The sequence below is a fragment of the Fistularia commersonii genome, chromosome 27 (assembly GCF_037954325.1).
Source record: "Fistularia commersonii isolate RoL2024-O1a breed Wild chromosome 27, RoL_Fcom_v1.0, whole genome shotgun sequence".
Classification (NCBI taxonomy): Eukaryota; Metazoa; Chordata; class Actinopteri; order Syngnathiformes; family Fistulariidae; genus Fistularia; species Fistularia commersonii.
Window position 1 is genome coordinate 13,672,419 of NC_141310.1, and position 17,495 is coordinate 13,689,913.

Genomic DNA, 17,495 nt, shown 5'->3' on the forward strand with positions numbered 1-17,495 from the left:
TATGCAAATATAATTATATATAATTCATATAATAGAAAATTAATAATATATATATATATATAATTATAAAAATTTAGTTTATAAATATAAATTTATTTATAAATTTAGATATATATATAATTCCCTTTTTCTCTGTTTTTTTCTTTTTCATTTCTTTTTTATTTTACTCTTAATGTTCACATGTTCACAGCTTTTCCTGGAGTATAAGTCGCACCGGCCAAAAAAATGCACAATGAAGAAGAAAAAAAATAAACATATAAGTTGCATTTTTTGGGAGAAATTCATTTTATAAAATGCATAAATCAAGAAGAAAAAAAAAAAAAAAACATATAAGTTGCATCTTTTGGGAGAAATTCATTTTATAAAATGCATAAATCAAGAAGAAAAAAAAAACACCTAAGTTGCATCTTTTGGGAGAAAAATCATTTTATAAAATGCATAATGAAGAAGAAAAAAAATAAACATATAAGTTGCATTTTTTGGGAGAAATTTGTTTCATAAAATCAGAAACCAAGAACAGACGTTTCACCTTGAAAGGCAAGTTATCGTAATAACAATAGATTAGAGAACAATAGGCTGAACAGGTGTCTGGTATTAACAGTTATACTGATAGTTAGCATAAACAACATAGCTAACAAGTTTCTCCACGTCTCTCCAAATCACTAAATCCATTGAATTCTCTTGAATCCACACACACACATTCTCCTCTTCCGGAGGCTGTTTTTGGGTTGTTGTCGTCCGTGTTCTGATAGAGAGGCGGTTGCGTAGCATGAAGCGCTAACACCAAGGAGGTCCTCCTGTTAAGTCATTTGTATTCTATCGCCATGGCGACGTCCTGGGCGTGGAGACGCAACCGTCGACCCGCCTCCGCCGGCAGCACGTTGGCCAAGCGCACGATGGCGAACTCGGTCCTTTAGCTGTGGACGGCTAGCTTTTAGCCCGTGATTAGCTTTCTTAGTTTTCATTGCAGTTTGTCACTCACTCCAAACTTTGTTTCTGCTGCTCGATGTTTGTTTCCAGTTGCGTATTTCACTGCATCTTGCGATCTGCAGGATATGATCTTCTCTTTGTGGGCGTTTGTATTCGGTCTTTCTTTAACCCTTGTGTTGTCTTGCGGGTCAAAAGTGACCCACTACCATGTTTAGCTGTAGAAAAAACACCTTAACCTATTTTTTTCCAACTTGAAATGTTATGACTTTTCCTAAAGAGACCCCAGAATTAGAAAAAGTGATACTTCTTTTTTGTTTATGTTTCCATGTGGGCTGTACACCACTAGGGTACGAAGATTGTCTTGTGGGTCATTTTTCACCCGTAGGACAAGGGGAGTAAACACAATGCTAAGATTTCAGATGTCCAGGAGTCACAGGAGTAGCAGATTCTGGCACACAAGCCTAGAGAACACTAATAAGGAACATTTGAAATGATATATTTCCCTCTATAAGCCAAACCATGAGAAAAGGGCAACGTGTAGTCCGAAAAATACGATATATTGGTTTTTGTTTTTGCAGCTGATTTCTTCTACGAGGTTCTTAAATTTGTTCCAGTTGAACGTCATCCATCTGGTCGTGCGATGGACGGCGGGCGAGGACATGGCGGCTCGGCGAAGCGTGATCTTCTGTCCTCAGGTGACTCGGAGGCAGGAGGGATTTCAAGGAGACGCCTGTTTCTTTTCCCTTCTGTTTTCTTTCCACTCTGGGTTTTTCAGGGGAAGAAACAACCATCCGTTCATCCGCCTTCGTCCGAATCGTTTAAACTGGGTTTTCATTGCTTTCTCTGCCGCAGAGGCGTCAGGGGAAACGCCTGAGACGTCCTCGTATTGAAGATCTCATCTTCTCGTGAATATTGCAGCCGTCGCAGGAGGTTGGAGAGCCTCTCCTGTTAAAGGCGGCTGGGAAAAATACAAAAACCTTGTTGAATCTTATTTTTTATTTATGTGTTTGAGGCCGGATTGTTTCTCACAACGGCATTGTGTCGCTGATAGTTGTCGGTTTCAACAACAACAAAAAAAAGTTTTTTTTTGGTTCCTCCTCGTCCTTTATCCCCCGTCTCTCGCCGCAGATTTAGCAGCGATAGCGTGACGTAGCGTCAGAAACAAACTGTTTTCTTTATTAAATCCATTCAGGTTATTCTCTTCAGCGTCCGAAGGGTTTTTTACCAGCTGAATCCCAGCCTCTACGTGGAAGCTGCGCTTTAGCACGACCAGCACCGAACACAGTATTAACAGGAACTAGCACAGGCTAGCGAGCTCGCTAGCCGTGACCTTGGTGTACGTTCTACTTCGGTCTTCAGTTTAGAAAGATCAACTTTGACTTCCAAGTGCATCCACGTTACATTTAGCATAGCATTGTAGCATTAAGGGTGATTAAATTAAGGATAGAGCAACAAATAAAATACTCCCCCAACCTCCTCCTCCGCCGCTGCCACCTTCATCCCAAATTCAATGTAAATACACTTGATAAAATCACTTTATTTCTTTATTGTGCATTATTATTTCTATACATTAATTTTTATCTATAAAGTACATTTTACTCATTTAAAAACACAACACAAATCCAGTTTCTGGAACAGATTCATAGCATTTCAATTCATTTTAACGGGGATCTGAAGGAGCTCAAACGGACGCAGCAAAGCATTAGCTAGCTAGTTACCAAAGCAGTAGCACATGCTAGCGAGTTACCAGATCATTAGCACATGCTAGCTAGTTACCAAAGAATTAGCACATGCTAGCTAGTTACTCAAGTTGCATTTTATTGAGGTTGAGTGTGTGATACTGCAGGAAAAAAAATTCCATGGAAATTTCAAGTCATTCAAAAAAAAAACAAAAAAAAGATCGATGCTAACTTAGCTAGCTGAAGAAAGGGAAGCGGCTTTTCAGCTCGACGGAGCCGAAGGGTTTTGATGCGTTTAATACTGTTTGACAATGTGTTTGCACACTGCCATGGTCATCTCACACACACACACACACACACACACACACACACACACACACACAAAGGGTGGGAGATGTTATTGGCTTCCATGTGCAGAACGTGTGTGATTCTACATGTGTGAACATGTTTTTATTCACAGATCCGATGTGACATAAAAGTTCCCCGGCTGATTGTTACGTCACCTTCAGCGTATTTATAGCGGCGGTGACGTCACCCACCCTGAACCCCACGCTTTCATTTTTCCCTTAGTTTAATGCGGATTGTGAATGTATTATATAATGCACGATATGTGAGAGGAACCCTGGAGGAACCCAGGAGTGGAGATCAAGAAGGTGGAGGACTTCAAACTCTTAGGGCCAACGGTTCAGGGTGTAGGAGAGTGTGGAGAAGTTAAGAGACGGGTTCAAGAAGGTTGGAATGGGTGGAGAAAAGTGTCAGGGGTACCAAGAGATAGAAGAACATCAGCCAGAAGGAGAGTAAAGGTGGAGGAGACAGACCAGAAGACAGGAAGCAGAGCTGGAGGTCACAGAGATGAAGATGTGGAGGTTCTCTTTGGGAGTGACCAGGATGGAGAGGATCAGGAATGAGTCCTTCAGAGGGACGGCACATGGTAGATGTTCTGGAGAGAAGGTCAGAGATGGTTGGGTCATGGACAGAGGAGGGAGAGTCAATGTATTGGAGGTCTAGAGGAGGACCAAGGAGAAGATGGATGAACGTTGTGAGACGAGATATGAAGGTAGTTGGTGTGAGAGAGGAGGATCCAGAGAACAGGGTGAGATGGAGAAGGTGGATTTGCTGTGGAGACCCTGAAGGTAAAAGCCCAAAAGAGAAGAAGACAACTTTGTGAATGCGTTGCTGTTTTTGAGAAGGTTTTTGTGGTTCGTCTGTTTGTTTATAAATGCATTTATTTCTTCATTAGCCTGGATGTCATGTGTTGTTCGTGCTGCTGCCTCACAGCCAGGAGGTTCCTGGTTAGAGTCTCCATGTTGTCCCGTGTCTGCGTGGGGTTCCTCCAGGTCCTCCACTTCCTCCACTTCCTCCACTTCCTCCCGCAGTCCAAACACAACCTGGAGGTTCATTGGAGACCCTACATTGTCTAGATGTTTGAATGAGAGGGACAGTGGTTGGATGTCTCTGCTCGTGCCACCGTTCCTCTTCACCCTCTTCACCTCCGACCTCCACCACAGTTCTAGCTCCATCCCCAAAAGTCCTCAGATGACTCTTCTATCGTTGGAGGCATCGACAATGACGACAATGAGGAGCAACCAGAACTACCCTTAACTTAGTATCAGCATGACCACGGAGGACTTCAGGAGGAACCGGAGGAGACCTGTACCAAGCACCATCCAGGGTGCTTAGGTGGAGAAGGTGGACTCATGCAAGCACTTTGGGGTCCACGTTAACGGCAAACTGGACTGGACACGTAACACAGATGACCTCTCCTGGAAAGGTCAGAGCAGGATGCTCTTCCTGAAGAGACTGAGGTCGTTGGGTGTTTGTAGCAACCTCCTCAGGACCTTCTACCTGTCGATGGTAGCAAGCTGTAGGTGGCTGGCGAGGTCAACAGGTTCATCAAGCTGGTGAGGAAAGCCTCTCGGTGGTGGGACCGAACTCGGTCTGGTCTGGTCCGGTGGCCTAGAGGAGGGTGAAGGACAAACTCGGAGCTACCCTGGACAATCCTTCTCAACCTCTGCACAACGAGCTGTGGACACCAGGCAGCTCATTGGTCCCAGAGCCCAATGCTTCAGACTCCTCCTTTGTACCCACGGCAATCTGGACCACAGCATCTGGAAAGCATACAAGTCTGACGGAGTTCCATCTGTACCGCTGGGCAATTCCTGCAACTGTCACTTTGCTCATGAAGCAGTTTCGGTTTTTATTGTTCTTGTCCTTTTTGATGTCTCTATCTTTTGTCTACGTATTTAGGCCGAGATGGACGCCACCCTTTCTTCTAATTAACTGTAAATTCTTTTCATTTTACTCCTGTTTTCATTGCTTTCTTGCAAGCGTCCCGCCCTCCTTCCAGGGCGTTTCCATCTCGGGTTCCAGGATGATGGACCCGCCGACCCTCGGGGGTTTGTGTAATGTACTTTCAGCGAAGGTACCAATTAGATCCCATTCACTGTTTCACTGCAACCCGATCCCGTCGAGAGACTCCCAATTCCACGATTCAGCGCCGTTAATTATTCAGGAGCCGACCGAGGACGAAACATGCGAGCGAAAGACGGAAAATTTTTAATTCGTCCATTAACTTTCCAAAGACGTGAGAGGTATCGTCTCCTCAAAAACCAGTCACCTTCAGAACGGACGAGTTTCCTCTCACTTCTGAACCTCGACCTTTGAGGAACCCCAACAAACCAGGGATTCATTCCTAAAGTTCAGAGATGTCATGTCACGGAGGCAGACACATTTTTCTTCATTTTTATTTTTTCCAAGCTTCAAAAACACATTTCGCTCCCCGTAAAGTGGTTGTGGGATAATCCTGAAATGCATTTTGAAATAATTGCCGAATAAAATCTTGTGCAGACGACCAGGCCACCAGTTAATGACCTGCAGAAGATCAGCAGACATCCAGTAATGGATGCGGAGATGCTCTGCATTTGTGCCGACGCCTCTTTGCGTCTCAAATTCAGATTTATGGACGACTTTTAACGAACAGCAGCCCAAGCTCTCGACCAATAGGAGCAGGGGAACGGATAACCCCCCTCACCTCTCTCCATGCCCAGTCTGAGAGCAACCAGGAATGAGAAGATCTTCAGATGTCCACCAATTTGAGTTTTTTTCGGAGATGTGACTTCAATTTTCTGCAACGCTGGGAGTTTCATCCCAGTTACCATGGTAACACACAGCAAAACACCAGAACTTCACATCTAAGCTTCTGCGACCAATCAACCGCCCCAACTTGTATGCTCGGAGCTGACAGAAGAGCAAATGTTACGTTCATCCGTTTGTTTGTTTTTCCTCCGCTAAAAGACAAACATGCCACACCGAGAAGGATCACGACCATCTTCTACGTCGGGGAGAGGTGTTCACGTCATCTTCACAAACACTGGCACGGCACAGCACAAGACAGCACTCAGCATCTTCTGAAGAGTCAGCAAAAGTCCATTCAAAGCGGGAAAACGAACTCACGGCCCGAGCACACCGAATACATGAACTGTGTCCACCACGAAAAATGACCACCACGAAGGCGATGCAGGGATTTGGGAATACCAGTCTGGCGCCTCAACTCTGGAGATACAGAGGAACCATCAAGGGGTGTTGTCTTACAGCCGTCAGCAGGAGAAGGTGCAGCCACAGACAGAAAAACCCCAGAAAGCAAAACAGCCGATTGGTCCTAGAGCATGTCTGATTGGATGCTGTGCCAGTGGGCGGTTTCTATTTGACCTCGGTTGCACGTTTCCTTCCAATGACCTTCTCCCGCCCCGGAAACATCGCCGCCGATCAACACCCTGCCCAGGACGCTGCTCTTGGTGTAGAGACGTCCCTGTGGACACACAAAGAAAAGCAAAGCCTGACGCGTTTGTCCGTCATCTGGTTCCAGACCACTTTAGAAGAAAAGGGGCCTCTCTTTCGTCTGCGGTTCCCCTAAGTTCCGGGAGGAAACCGCAGACCTGGAATCCACAAACCTTCTTCTACTCCACTGGCCTTGTTCAGACTACTTGATAAGCCTTCTTTCACACCTTCCGCAGAAGAGTCTAAGCTAACTCGACTCGTCGAGACCAGGTGGGTCGCACAAATACATACATCAACACATATCTGTACACTCTTTGCACCCTTTAAGGCGGGAAGGGAAGGAACTAGCACCTTCTCTCCCTGATACCGAAAGAGATACCAAGAAGGCCTTCATATCAGAGTAGTACTACTCTTGTGGACTCAGTTTGGGTTAAGACCGGAAGGTTCTTGTCGGCTGATTTATCCGCAATCTGGATCTTGCATACAAGTATGGCCCCGTCACAGAACCGTTCAGATCGATACGTGGACGCTCCCCACCTGCATGACGATGAACTCGAGCAGCAGGGGCAGCTGGGCGATGTCCCCCGGCGGCAGGTCAAACAAGAAGGGGGCATTCCAGACAGGGTTGGGGCCGCTGGCTCCCTTGGTCTCCTTGGTGCCGATCACTTTCCCGTCCTGACGGAGGTTGATCACAACGTAGTGGTCTGGGAGGAGGGGGGGGGGGGACAACGTCAGTATCGGTGTGATGTAATCCCTTCCTTGAATGCATTCAATCGCGGCGGTGCTAGCGTGGATCCGCATCACCTCCCCTCCCCCGACCTTGTTTACCATCGCCGGTTGACCCGTAAATGTCCTTTCCCGCCTTCGTCCATCCGGGCATAATCGCATTTAACCGCTAATCTAGGCAACGCAGTGTGAAGCGCACATGCAGAGGCGCGGTGGACACGAGGGCAAATGACATCTCGACGATCTCGATCGGCTGCAAACCCACGGGGGAGCCGTGTTCTCCTGACCTCACCGGCCTCACTTCATCGGCGCCAACTTCTAGATTCGGTCGTTTTCTCCACAGGGTTTTGGTGCTTCTGTGGCACCTTCACAAACCACGAGTAGAAGTACGGCACCCCCTCTTGTCTGCTCCGAACATTGACGCTAATACGTGCTACTCGCGGAAAAGCAGGTCGGAGGTGGGGTTGTCAGGAGTACGGAAAATCATTTGACCGATCAAATCAATGGACGGTTGGATTTTCAGTCAAAAGTTTGACTCCACTTGAATAAGATGTGAGTTTCCTCAAGTTCCTTTGTTGCCATTTTAGCCGCAAACGAATAGGAGGCGCGTCCATGAAGGCCATTTTAAGGGTACATGGTTTCCTATCGGTGTCTTAGTGCCTCTGGTTCTGGATCTGCTGCAAATCACTTTGTGTCCACTGTGGTCTTCAAAGTCATGCGTTCGGGGTGATAATCCGCCCGTTTGGTGGAAGGTTACCTGGAGCTCCTGGGATCCTGGTCATCTTGGCCAGGTTCTCCGCCTTCCTGATCATCACCTTGATCCGCTGGGCCGCAGTCTGGTGCTGCAGGAGGACGAGCAGCTGGCCCAAAGCCCGCGGCGCGCTAACAGAACTCTTCCTCTGACCTAATGTTTCCTGTGAACTCACGCTCTGAGGTTCGGGAAGAGGAGGAGGGAAAGGGGGACAAGAGAGGGAACAATTAACGGAGAAAAAAAACAAGCTCTTTGACTCAGCAGATGTTGCTTTCATCCCGTGAAACCGGAGCCGGAGAAGAAAAAGAGAAAGTCAAAGCTGCAGTGCACTGGAAAGCTCCCGCTAGCAAATGGATTTACCGCGGTTCCCGTGGCGAGTGAGTCACCTGAGGCTCCGCTCGGGGTTCGACTCCATCGCCGGTCCAAGACAGAGGCTCCTCCTCATCTGAGTGAAGAAGAAGCTCCTCTTAAAAACTAGACACTTCTTCCCGTCCACTCAGAGAAGGCGGGTCGAAGCCTGAGGCCGATCCGAGCGACCGGTCCACGTTCCGATTTCACGTCGGAGCTGATCAGCTTGTGTTGCTGCCTCTTTCTGCAAGCGCTGTGACAACAACATGAGCGCCGGCCCGCCGGCGGCGGCCGAGTGCGAAGGCAAACCTGCCGTGACTCTTAATCGGCAGGGACAGAAAGCTGCAAACGTTTCTGGACTCACGAGTCTAAACGCATCAACGCCACTTTCACCGCCTAGTGTACTTGAGTGGACTTCTGAGGAACTTCAAGACGTCTGTGGAGGCTCTCAGTCATCCAGGTCACCGTGAATTCTGGTCCAAAGATTCTTCTTGTGGCAACTGGACTTAAATTTCTTCACTTCCCAGAGGCTTGTTCTGCTCTGATGACCTGTGGGGGGTTTAGGGCCTCCCAGGGTTGTGGTGGGTCTGGGTGATGGTGCCTCCTTATGTACATGGAACAGTTGATGGGCAGAAACTGGGTTGTCATGGCAACGGGGTGTCGTCGGTTGAACAGGGGAGGGGCCTCAGACACAACCTTTCACAAACGGGAAAAGCCGTTCCGGGATCGATATCAAGACGGACCAGGACCTTCTGCACTCTCCAAACCACCGGAACCAGACCCTGGTACCTTCTACCTGGACCTCAGTCCGTGGGGTCCGACAGGTTTCACTCCGTCTGGCTTCACCTTTTCACATTCCAGTCCAGATAATCCCAGAAAGTTGCTCTTTTGTCCCCAACAAGCAACATACCGTTAGCATAACAACCCCCGTTAGCATAACAGCCCCCTGACAGCTGGTTTCTGCCCATCAACTACAGGTCATTAGAGGTAAAGAAGCCTCTGGGACGAGCGCCCAAACGTCTTCCAGTGAAGAAATTCAAGTCCAGTTGCCTGTTTCGACAAGAAATCAGCTTCAAAACAACGGCTAAATCCTCCGCGCCGACGTTTTACAACCGAGCAGAAGCGAAAGAAGGGAACTAAAGGCCAGCGGTGGCTTCTTGGCCGGCTTGGGTTTTTCCCCTCAAACCTCATTTCCACGCCGCTCAGCGGCTCAGGGATCTTGAATTGGACGGCGGAAACCCTTCCTCGTGTCCAATCGGGAGGAGAAGTTGAGCCGGCGTGCCCATTGGTCGGGCTGGAGACCCCCGCTGCTTCCGTGACCTTCTCCAGGGGAAGGAATATGGGATTTCTCGGTTCTGCTCCCTCCAGATAACCTGCGTTATGTAACTCCTCGTGAGTCACCAGAGGAGAACCTTCTCCTGCATCTCTATTTTAGGTGGGATTGTCATTGGACTGTTTGAGGGAAAGACGGGAGCTGGAGGAAGAAGAGGTGAAGATGGGGAGGTCCTTCTTTGGGTAGATCAGGAGTGAGTCCATCACATGGTTAGATGTTCTGGAGATAAAGTCAGACCGGGAAGGTTTGGGTAGAAGGTTGGTCTGGTTGGACCAGAGAGGAGGTCAGTTGGTGTGAGTGAACAGATGGAGGCAGATGATTGGCTGTGGCTACAAGTGTTGATTTGAAGGACCTGTTCAAACATCACTTCACCTTCTGCCCAGGAGAGGTCCATCCTGGTCCTCCCTCAGGAGGCCTCAGCTATTTTTTCAAAGCTCGTTTATCGTCTCGTTGTACGACGAAACCACTTGGTTACCATGGTTACCTCGACAAACGCAAGTCCTCAGGAAATCAGAAGCACTTTGATCGTTTTTTTCATACGACTTCATTAGTCAGTTGACCGAAGTACTCAGTTACTTTGCCCCGGATTCGTTTAGAAACCGTTGCCTCGAGCAACGAGGGCGTCTCCAACCGACGTTCCTGAGAAGGTTCGGGCGACCAAACCAGAAGCAGAACCGGGCTGAAGGAACAAAACCACCTTCTCGCCACCTCCAGGTGCAGGATGGGTTTCCTGGACCTCCAACATCCTTCAGGGAGAAATTTCCCCGCAAAAAGGGCGACTGGGCTTCGACCAGGAACAAACAGAAGGAGCAACATCTCCTGAAACATGAGCTCCGCCGCCGCGCAGCCCCTCCCTCATGTATGAAGATGTCATGAATGCCCTCCGGCAGCGGCGCCGCGACCATTTCCTGCAAACATCTCGCTCGCCGCCGTCGCCGCTGATTGGACGCGGCGTTCCATACGTGACGCAGGGCTTTTTATAGGCCAACGCTCAATCAACCCAAAGGCTTCGGGGGTCCAAACCACCTGAACCAGCACACTTCCTGTTTGGGTCGGGCTGCCAGGGGCTAATGTGTGTGTGTGTGTGTGTGTGTGTGTGTGTGTGTGTGTGTGTGGTTTCTAATCAGCTGAAAATGAGCTTTAGGCAGCAGCTTTAGCAAACCCTGCTCATTTTACCGCCTCGATCGATAACCTTTTTTCGCTTTTACGTTAGTCATGTTTCCATTTCATCACCGCAGAGGCCACTTTTGTGTTGCTGTGATTCAGGACACACACCGCTGTGTGTGTTTGGTTTCACCTCATTTTGGTTCATTTGATGGCTTTTGAAAGAAAAGTCTCAAGATGGAGGCAAATTAAAAAACATGTCACCCAAAAACACCCTTTTTCTTTGGAAAACGGAGTTTCCCTTGAACGCACCGCCGCTTCCTGACGCGTTTTGAGCCGTTAGCTCTTCTGTCAATGCGATTAGCACGCCGTTTTGGGCAGAAGTGTGGGAGGAGAGGCTAGAGCACACATTTGGGTTGTCGTGTGGAGGAACGGTTAGCTTAGCCTAAAACCGCTCCGGCGCGGGAAGGGTTAGATGCTACGTTTCGAAGGCAGCTTGTATCCTCCATGAGGCTAACCTGCGGCGTGCTACACAGCCATCCATCACGTGATCAATAACCATAGGTGTCAACCTCTGGCCCGCAGTATAATTCTATTTGTCCCATGAAGCCGTACCTAATGGCTATTAGAGCTAGCACGCCGCTAATCTAGCCTCCAGCGCATGTACCGCTAATACTACAAATCCCAGAACGCTCCTCTGGTGTTTTGGACCCATAAACGTCGTCTCCTCTGGTGATAGCCGTCATAGCGACCTGATGCTAATACTAGCGCCGTGCTAGCCCTCTGAAAAATGTCCAAAAGAAAGGCAGAAGATCAGCGTGTAGCAAACTGAGCTACGATTATAATTCTTCATGCACTTTTTCTTGCTTCTCCAAAACATGGGCTTGAGTGGTTTCACCTTCATTGAAGGACATTAATGTTAGTGAATCGGTTCATTATTCTTGTTTTATTTTGACATTTATTATTAGCTTGTGGAAAAAGAGCAAGATTTTTATTTTGTTTTATTTCAGAGATGAATGCCATTTATGTGTTTTTTAATAAGAATTTGGATATTGCATGTGCTCAATCTGAAGTTATATATTGTGAAGAACTGCGGAACTACATGGACGATTTTTTTTTTGTAATTCGGTTCTTGCGATTTATCGTTCTTTAGCGTTTTGTTGCAGAATTTGAAAACATTTTTCATGATGAAACAGCCGTATTCCAGCTTAAGAAGATAAACAGTAACAAATATAATCAAATTAAACTAAAATTAATGTTATAGAATAAATAAAATACAAGATCTCCTTTGCTGGCACGCATTCTTGGAGGAGAAGCGACTCCTGACCACATCGACGGCTTCAATGATCGGGACGATACGATTCGGTCGGTTGTAACTTGACGGCCGCGGCGGTTTAGAAAACCGCTTTCAACCAGAAATAAAAGCAGAGGCAGCTGGAAGCATGTTTCTGAAGAGCATGTTTCTGGAAGCATGTTTCTGAAGAGCAGAACCCCAGTGAAGCAGGGAGGTCGGCTGAGGGTTAATATTCCTGTAAATACCATCAAAATAATCAGGTCTCTACCGAGCAACTCGAAAACTGAACCTCCACTGTATTAAACCTTGCTTTTTCCATATCGTCACCCTCTTTTTTGCAAAAATGTTCTTTTTTGGCCGAAATCACCTTCCTCATGATGCTGACCAACTCCATCCTCAGTTAAACAGATTGTGCCGTTCTACCCCTTTAGAAGAAACTGCCTGTGTGAGGAGTGTGTGAGGAGTGTGTCAAATTATTCAGTTTATTGTGTTTCCTGAAAAGTCTGAAAAAATTATGATTATTTTAAGAGGGTGACGATACTCAGTTTTGAAGCTAAACATGTTTGTGTCCACATGACCAGTGAGTTTTGTCACTGAATATCCATGTGGACGCGTGACTTTAGCCCAGATTTAAATTCCATCCCGGTGTGTGTTTGAGTTGGACGCCCCGCCCTCCTCTCGCATCACATTTGTGTTTTCGTCGCTTCGCCGTAGCTTAAATCTGTCTGATATTTGGAGTTTCGGCGCCCGCTAACGGTTACCTTCTTGAGTTTGCTCCTGGCCGGGCTGAGCTGCCGCGTGAAGGTGTTTGTGGCGTCGAGCTCCCAGTCCAGCTGCCGGCAGGGAATCTCCACGCCGCCCAGCGCCACCTCCCGCAGGCCGGAGAAGTCCCTGCTGGAGACGGCGAGCGTGAGCGTGCACGCCCGCAGCCGCTCGGCCGAGCCCACCTGCAGCGCCAGGCTCTGGCTGCGCAGGTCGGGGCTGAAGCTGCGGCGCCGGGACGCCACCTGCTGCGGCGCCGGGCAGAGCGGGGGCAGGCTGGCGCGCACCGACACGCCGCCGCGCCGCCGCCCGGCGCCCGATAAGCCCAGGATGTTGACCACCAGGGCGCCGCCGGAGGTGAAGAGGAGGGAGAAGTGCAGCAGCGGCGCCGGTTTGGAAAGCGAGCCGGGGCCGTACGGCGGCGGGCGAGGATCCGGCGCCGCCAACCGGCTGCTTTCGTCGTACAGGAAGCTCTCGCCGCTCACGGTGCGGCGCCGGCCCCTCGGCCAGCGCGAGCGAGACGCCAGGTTGAGCTTGCTGAGCGACGGCAGCGAGGCCCGGCCGTGGGACGCCGGCTTGTCCGACGGCGAGGGGACGGCGGGGGAGCTGAGGCGCCGCGGCGGCGGGGACGTCTCGGGGGCGGGGTCAAAGGGCAGGGCGCTGAGGTCGTCCTCCGACGGCGAGGAGCTGCTCTTGGAAGACGGGAGCTCCAGGACGTCGCCGTCCAGCTCCTCGTACTGCTGACGGACGGGACGGGTGCGCGGCGCCGGCGCCGAGGCCACCGCCACCAGCTCGGCCCGGGACGCCTCCTTGTCCTCGGACGAGGACTTGCTCCGCCTCCGGCAGCAGAAGATGCAGGTGAAGACCAGGCAGTAGAAGAAGACGGCCAGACCCACCGCCAGCAGGACCTGCAGGTGGACTGGACAACAGGGACGGCAGAAACACCTCCGTCAGTCCAGACGACTCCGACCTGGACGGCCGTCACCGTGACGACCGTCCAGAACCTGGACCTTCTTCCACCTCGGGTTCGAGACGCTCCGGGAGGAGGAGCTTCTCGGACCAGGAGGACGGCGACGCCACCATCAGATCATCCTAATTTCATGAATGTCACCGTTTCCGCCGTCATTCCAGGCAGAAGCACAGGTGTCGGGTTTCCCATCTCACACACACACACACACACACACACACACACACACACACACACATACACGCACACACACACACACGAGCCTTTTAACGACATCGACGATCCTGTTTGAGATTTCTTTTTTTCTTTTTTTAAATCCAGTTAATTCCCGGTGTCGTCAGCGGTCCTTGAACGCATCAGCGAGCCGGCTGGAGGGGGCGGAGCCTCGTCATGATGACCTCCGAAGCTCCGCCTCCAGCGAGCCAGAGAGGTCAGCAGATGACCTCGAGGGTCGACCGAGATCCTAAACGTATACTCATATAAATATATGTATAAAAAATGATCATATTTTTCCTCTCGGCCCCGCCTCTCCAGGGTCGCCACAGCCAATCAGCAGCCTCCATCTAACACCATGTAACTTCCTGTCCCGACCAATCGTTTTCCGCGTTTATTCCGTCACAGATTCTGCAGGTGGGTCTGCCAGCGGGCCGTGGAAGGAGTGAAGACCAGGAACATCTGTGAAGGCACCTCTGAAACTTCTCCCTTCCTAAATCACGTCGCTTTCTTAACGGATGCTCGACCCGTCCGTCTCCATGGTAACGCTGAGGACGACCCGTGTCCGTCTAACGTCTGGAAGGAACCACGGTCACGCTTCAGAAGAAGCTGCATCCCGATCAGCAAGAGAGGACCCGGAAATCAATAATTATCCGAAAAAAGTGCAGAATCTGATCCTGCAAACGGCGAGATCTCCAGAGAAGATCCACCAAACACCCCAGAACCCGCTCAGAGATCAGTGTGTCGGCAATCAATACCAAAAGATCAATACATCTGCAATCAATACGAAAAGATCACCGGCAAAGAGTCTATCACCGGAAATCAATATATTGGTTATCAATCTACAAAGATCAGTGTATCTGTGATCAATTATCAATCTGCGAAGATCAATATATCTGCAAGTATCAATCTGTGAAGATCAATATCTGGAATCCAAAATGATTGCCTGCCAAAATCCATCACCAAAAGTCAATATATATTGGCAATCAATCTGCAAAGATCAATATATCTGCCATTATTCTGCAACGATCAGTAAGTCTGCAAAAAAATAAACATCAGCAAAGATCAATGTACCTGTGATCAGTTATCAATCTGCAAAGATCAATAAATCTGACATGAAAAATAATAACGGACAATCAATCAGTTATCAATCTGCGAGGATCAATAAATGTGCCTGGAGAAGTTCAGAGCAGGGATGGAGGTCCGGGAGAAATGAAAAGTTGATCCGGTGAGACGGTCATTATTGATTGATTGATTGATTGATTGCCTGCTGTGAGTATTATGGTCTGGAAGTGGAAAGAACCCGCGAACAGCGCGGGGAAAAAGCCGCCTCCGGTCCTCCGGTTCCGGTCCCGGTTCTCCGCTCCCCCGGTTCCGGTCGCGGGTCTTACCTGGCAGCACGGAGTGCGTCATGTCTCCGGGTCTTCCGGTGTCTCAGCGGGTCCGGTTCCGGTCCATGTCCGTCCCGCAGCCTCTGGACGCACCGGCGGCGGAGCGGCGCCTTTTATAGGCGGCGGGACACCGGGAACCCGCCAAAGTAAAAGACTCAACGTCATTATCATCAATATTTTTATTATTATTATTATTATTATTATTATTATCATTATTATTGTTTTTGTTGTTGTCATCGTCATCATTATTATTATTTTGGCATTAAAACACACACATTTGAAATGTGTTTACAGTAAATATGTATATGTATATGTATATTGCGATTAAATTCTTGAATTCAAGCCGTTTGATTCTGTTAAGTATATTTCATTTTATTGATATTATATATTTTGTTTTATTTGATGGTATTTTAATGGATCTTTTAATAATGTGATTCGCTTGAATTCATTTTCGTTTGGTCGTATTTTCCTTCAATTTAATTTGGATTTTAATTTCTTTCATGTCAGTTTAACTTTTTTTTTAAATTAAATTGTATTGAACCTAAATTTATTTTATTTCAGTCTCATGCCATCTAAATTTAATTTCAATCAAATATATTTAAATTAAACATTTTATTTTATTTCCCACATTTTTCTTATTTTCATTTTAGTTTCATTTCAGTTCGTTTTATCTTATCTTTAATGTTGTTTTATTATTATCATCATGTATTCACGTATTAAAGCTGCCAACTCGTGGAGTAGAAAAATGTAACAATTGTTTTTAAAAAAATGTATTCATTGCTAATAAAAATTAAATACATAGAATATATATATTATATAGATATATTTCAATCATAAATACACTGATATAAAAACAGTCAAATTAAAACTAATGAAAATAATGAAATAAAAAAACCTTAAAAGGAAAGAATGCAAAAAAAAAAAAATTCTTAAAACACTGTTTAGTTGAACTTAACAATGTCAAAATTTCATTGAAATTTAATTTTATTTGTTAAAAAGCCTCTGAGAAAGGGGGGCGCCACTGATCTCCACAGAAAAACATTGGTTCTTTGCATCTCTCGAATCCTCTCAGATTAACTTCACAATATTCAGGCTTTTGACGGAATACATGTTTTAAAATGAAGTTTAAAACAAATAAAGTTTCCATTTAAGGCGTTTATCGCTGAGCCCGGGGTGGAATGGAGAAGGGAGGAGCAAAAATGGAGCAACAGCGCCCTCTAGCGGCGCCGGGGGGAATCGCATGAAAAAATATGATTTAATGTGGAATTATAATATTCATTTTGATACTTTTAAATGCTTACGATCATTCTAGTGTTGTTCAATTATTTTTGTTTGAGAATTTACTTTTATTGAATTTTGATTTGATCATTTAATTGTAGTTTTTTTTTAATCATTTTATTCACATTTTTACAAAAATATTTGAGGAAACTCAGTTTTCTCAGTGTATTTTTTATACAATTTTTATCTTGTGTTTCATTCATATTTTGTTTTCATGATTTTAACTTTATTTGTTTACATTTTTACATGTATTCAACATGTGTCACTTTTGATGAATTTCTAAAACATTTAAACCAATCTAATATCGCAGCGAGCAACCGGACGTCTTCAACAATTACAAGCAAAACAAACCCTTCTTTTATTCCAACAGTTTCGTCCAAAATCTCTGACGGCCGCTCAAAAACACGTTACCTTCGCTCCTCCGGACCTGAACCTGGTGGAGGATCTGGGGTTCCCATGTGGATGGGCGTCACCTCTGCAGAGGGCCAATCTGGACCTGTGGAGGACCAGCCGTCCGGTCCTGGCGGACCAAACGCCACCCGCATGATCTCGCACCGACATGCCGGCCAATCAGAAGACGCAAAGGAGAAGTTTGAGTAGTTTGAACATCACCGGACGTTCACACGTGGCAGAAAACACACCTGAGTCCACGGCGGCCGGAAGGTATCGGTTGCCACTGTCCATACGAGGAAATGGACCCTTTATGTCCACCGCCGTTGCCATCGAGGTCCTGGCAAAAGCCTTGCCAAGTGCGAAACCGTTTTTGAGACTCCAAAGCATCCTGCCCCAGTCCAGGATCTTCTGGGAGCACCACTGGGAGCACTCCACCTTTCACTTGAAGAGCACCAAACTTTGCAAACAGGCCTTCAGTCGCAGAGGAACGTCCACAAACCTGATTCTGCGGTCTGCGCCGTCCCTTCAATGCAGACCCCTGGGGCGCCT

At 47.5% G+C, this 17,495-nt stretch overlaps 1 protein-coding gene across 1 annotated transcript; it reads right to left on the reverse strand.

The window, feature by feature from the left end:
* Positions 1-5,327: 5,327 nt before the first annotated feature.
* LOC147218088 (uncharacterized) lies at positions 5,328-15,384 on the reverse strand. Its single transcript, XM_086175041.1, has 5 exons — positions 15,276-15,384; positions 12,704-13,623; positions 7,870-8,041; positions 6,924-7,090; positions 5,328-6,417 (listed from the first exon to the last, which is right to left on the reverse strand). Exons 1-5 carry the CDS (start codon positions 15,295-15,297, stop codon positions 6,268-6,270), a joined length of 1,431 nt encoding a protein of 476 aa, XP_086031167.1. The 5' UTR covers positions 15,298-15,384; the 3' UTR covers positions 5,328-6,267.
* Between the last annotated feature and the right edge of the window lie 2,111 nt (positions 15,385-17,495).

Bases quoted from the DNA above. Each gene is read 5' to 3' on its own strand.
- LOC147218088 (XM_086175041.1), bottom strand. From the start codon at position 15,297: ATGACGCACTCCGTGCTGCCAG. The intron at 13,624-15,275 runs GTAAGACCCGCG...CCTGTTGTCCAG, and splicing joins GACGCACTCCGTGCTGCCAG to TCCACCTGCAGGTCCTGCTG. The intron at 8,042-12,703 runs GTAACCGTTAGC...CCCGAACCTCAG, and splicing joins CCAGGAGCAAACTCAAGAAG to AGCGTGAGTTCACAGGAAAC.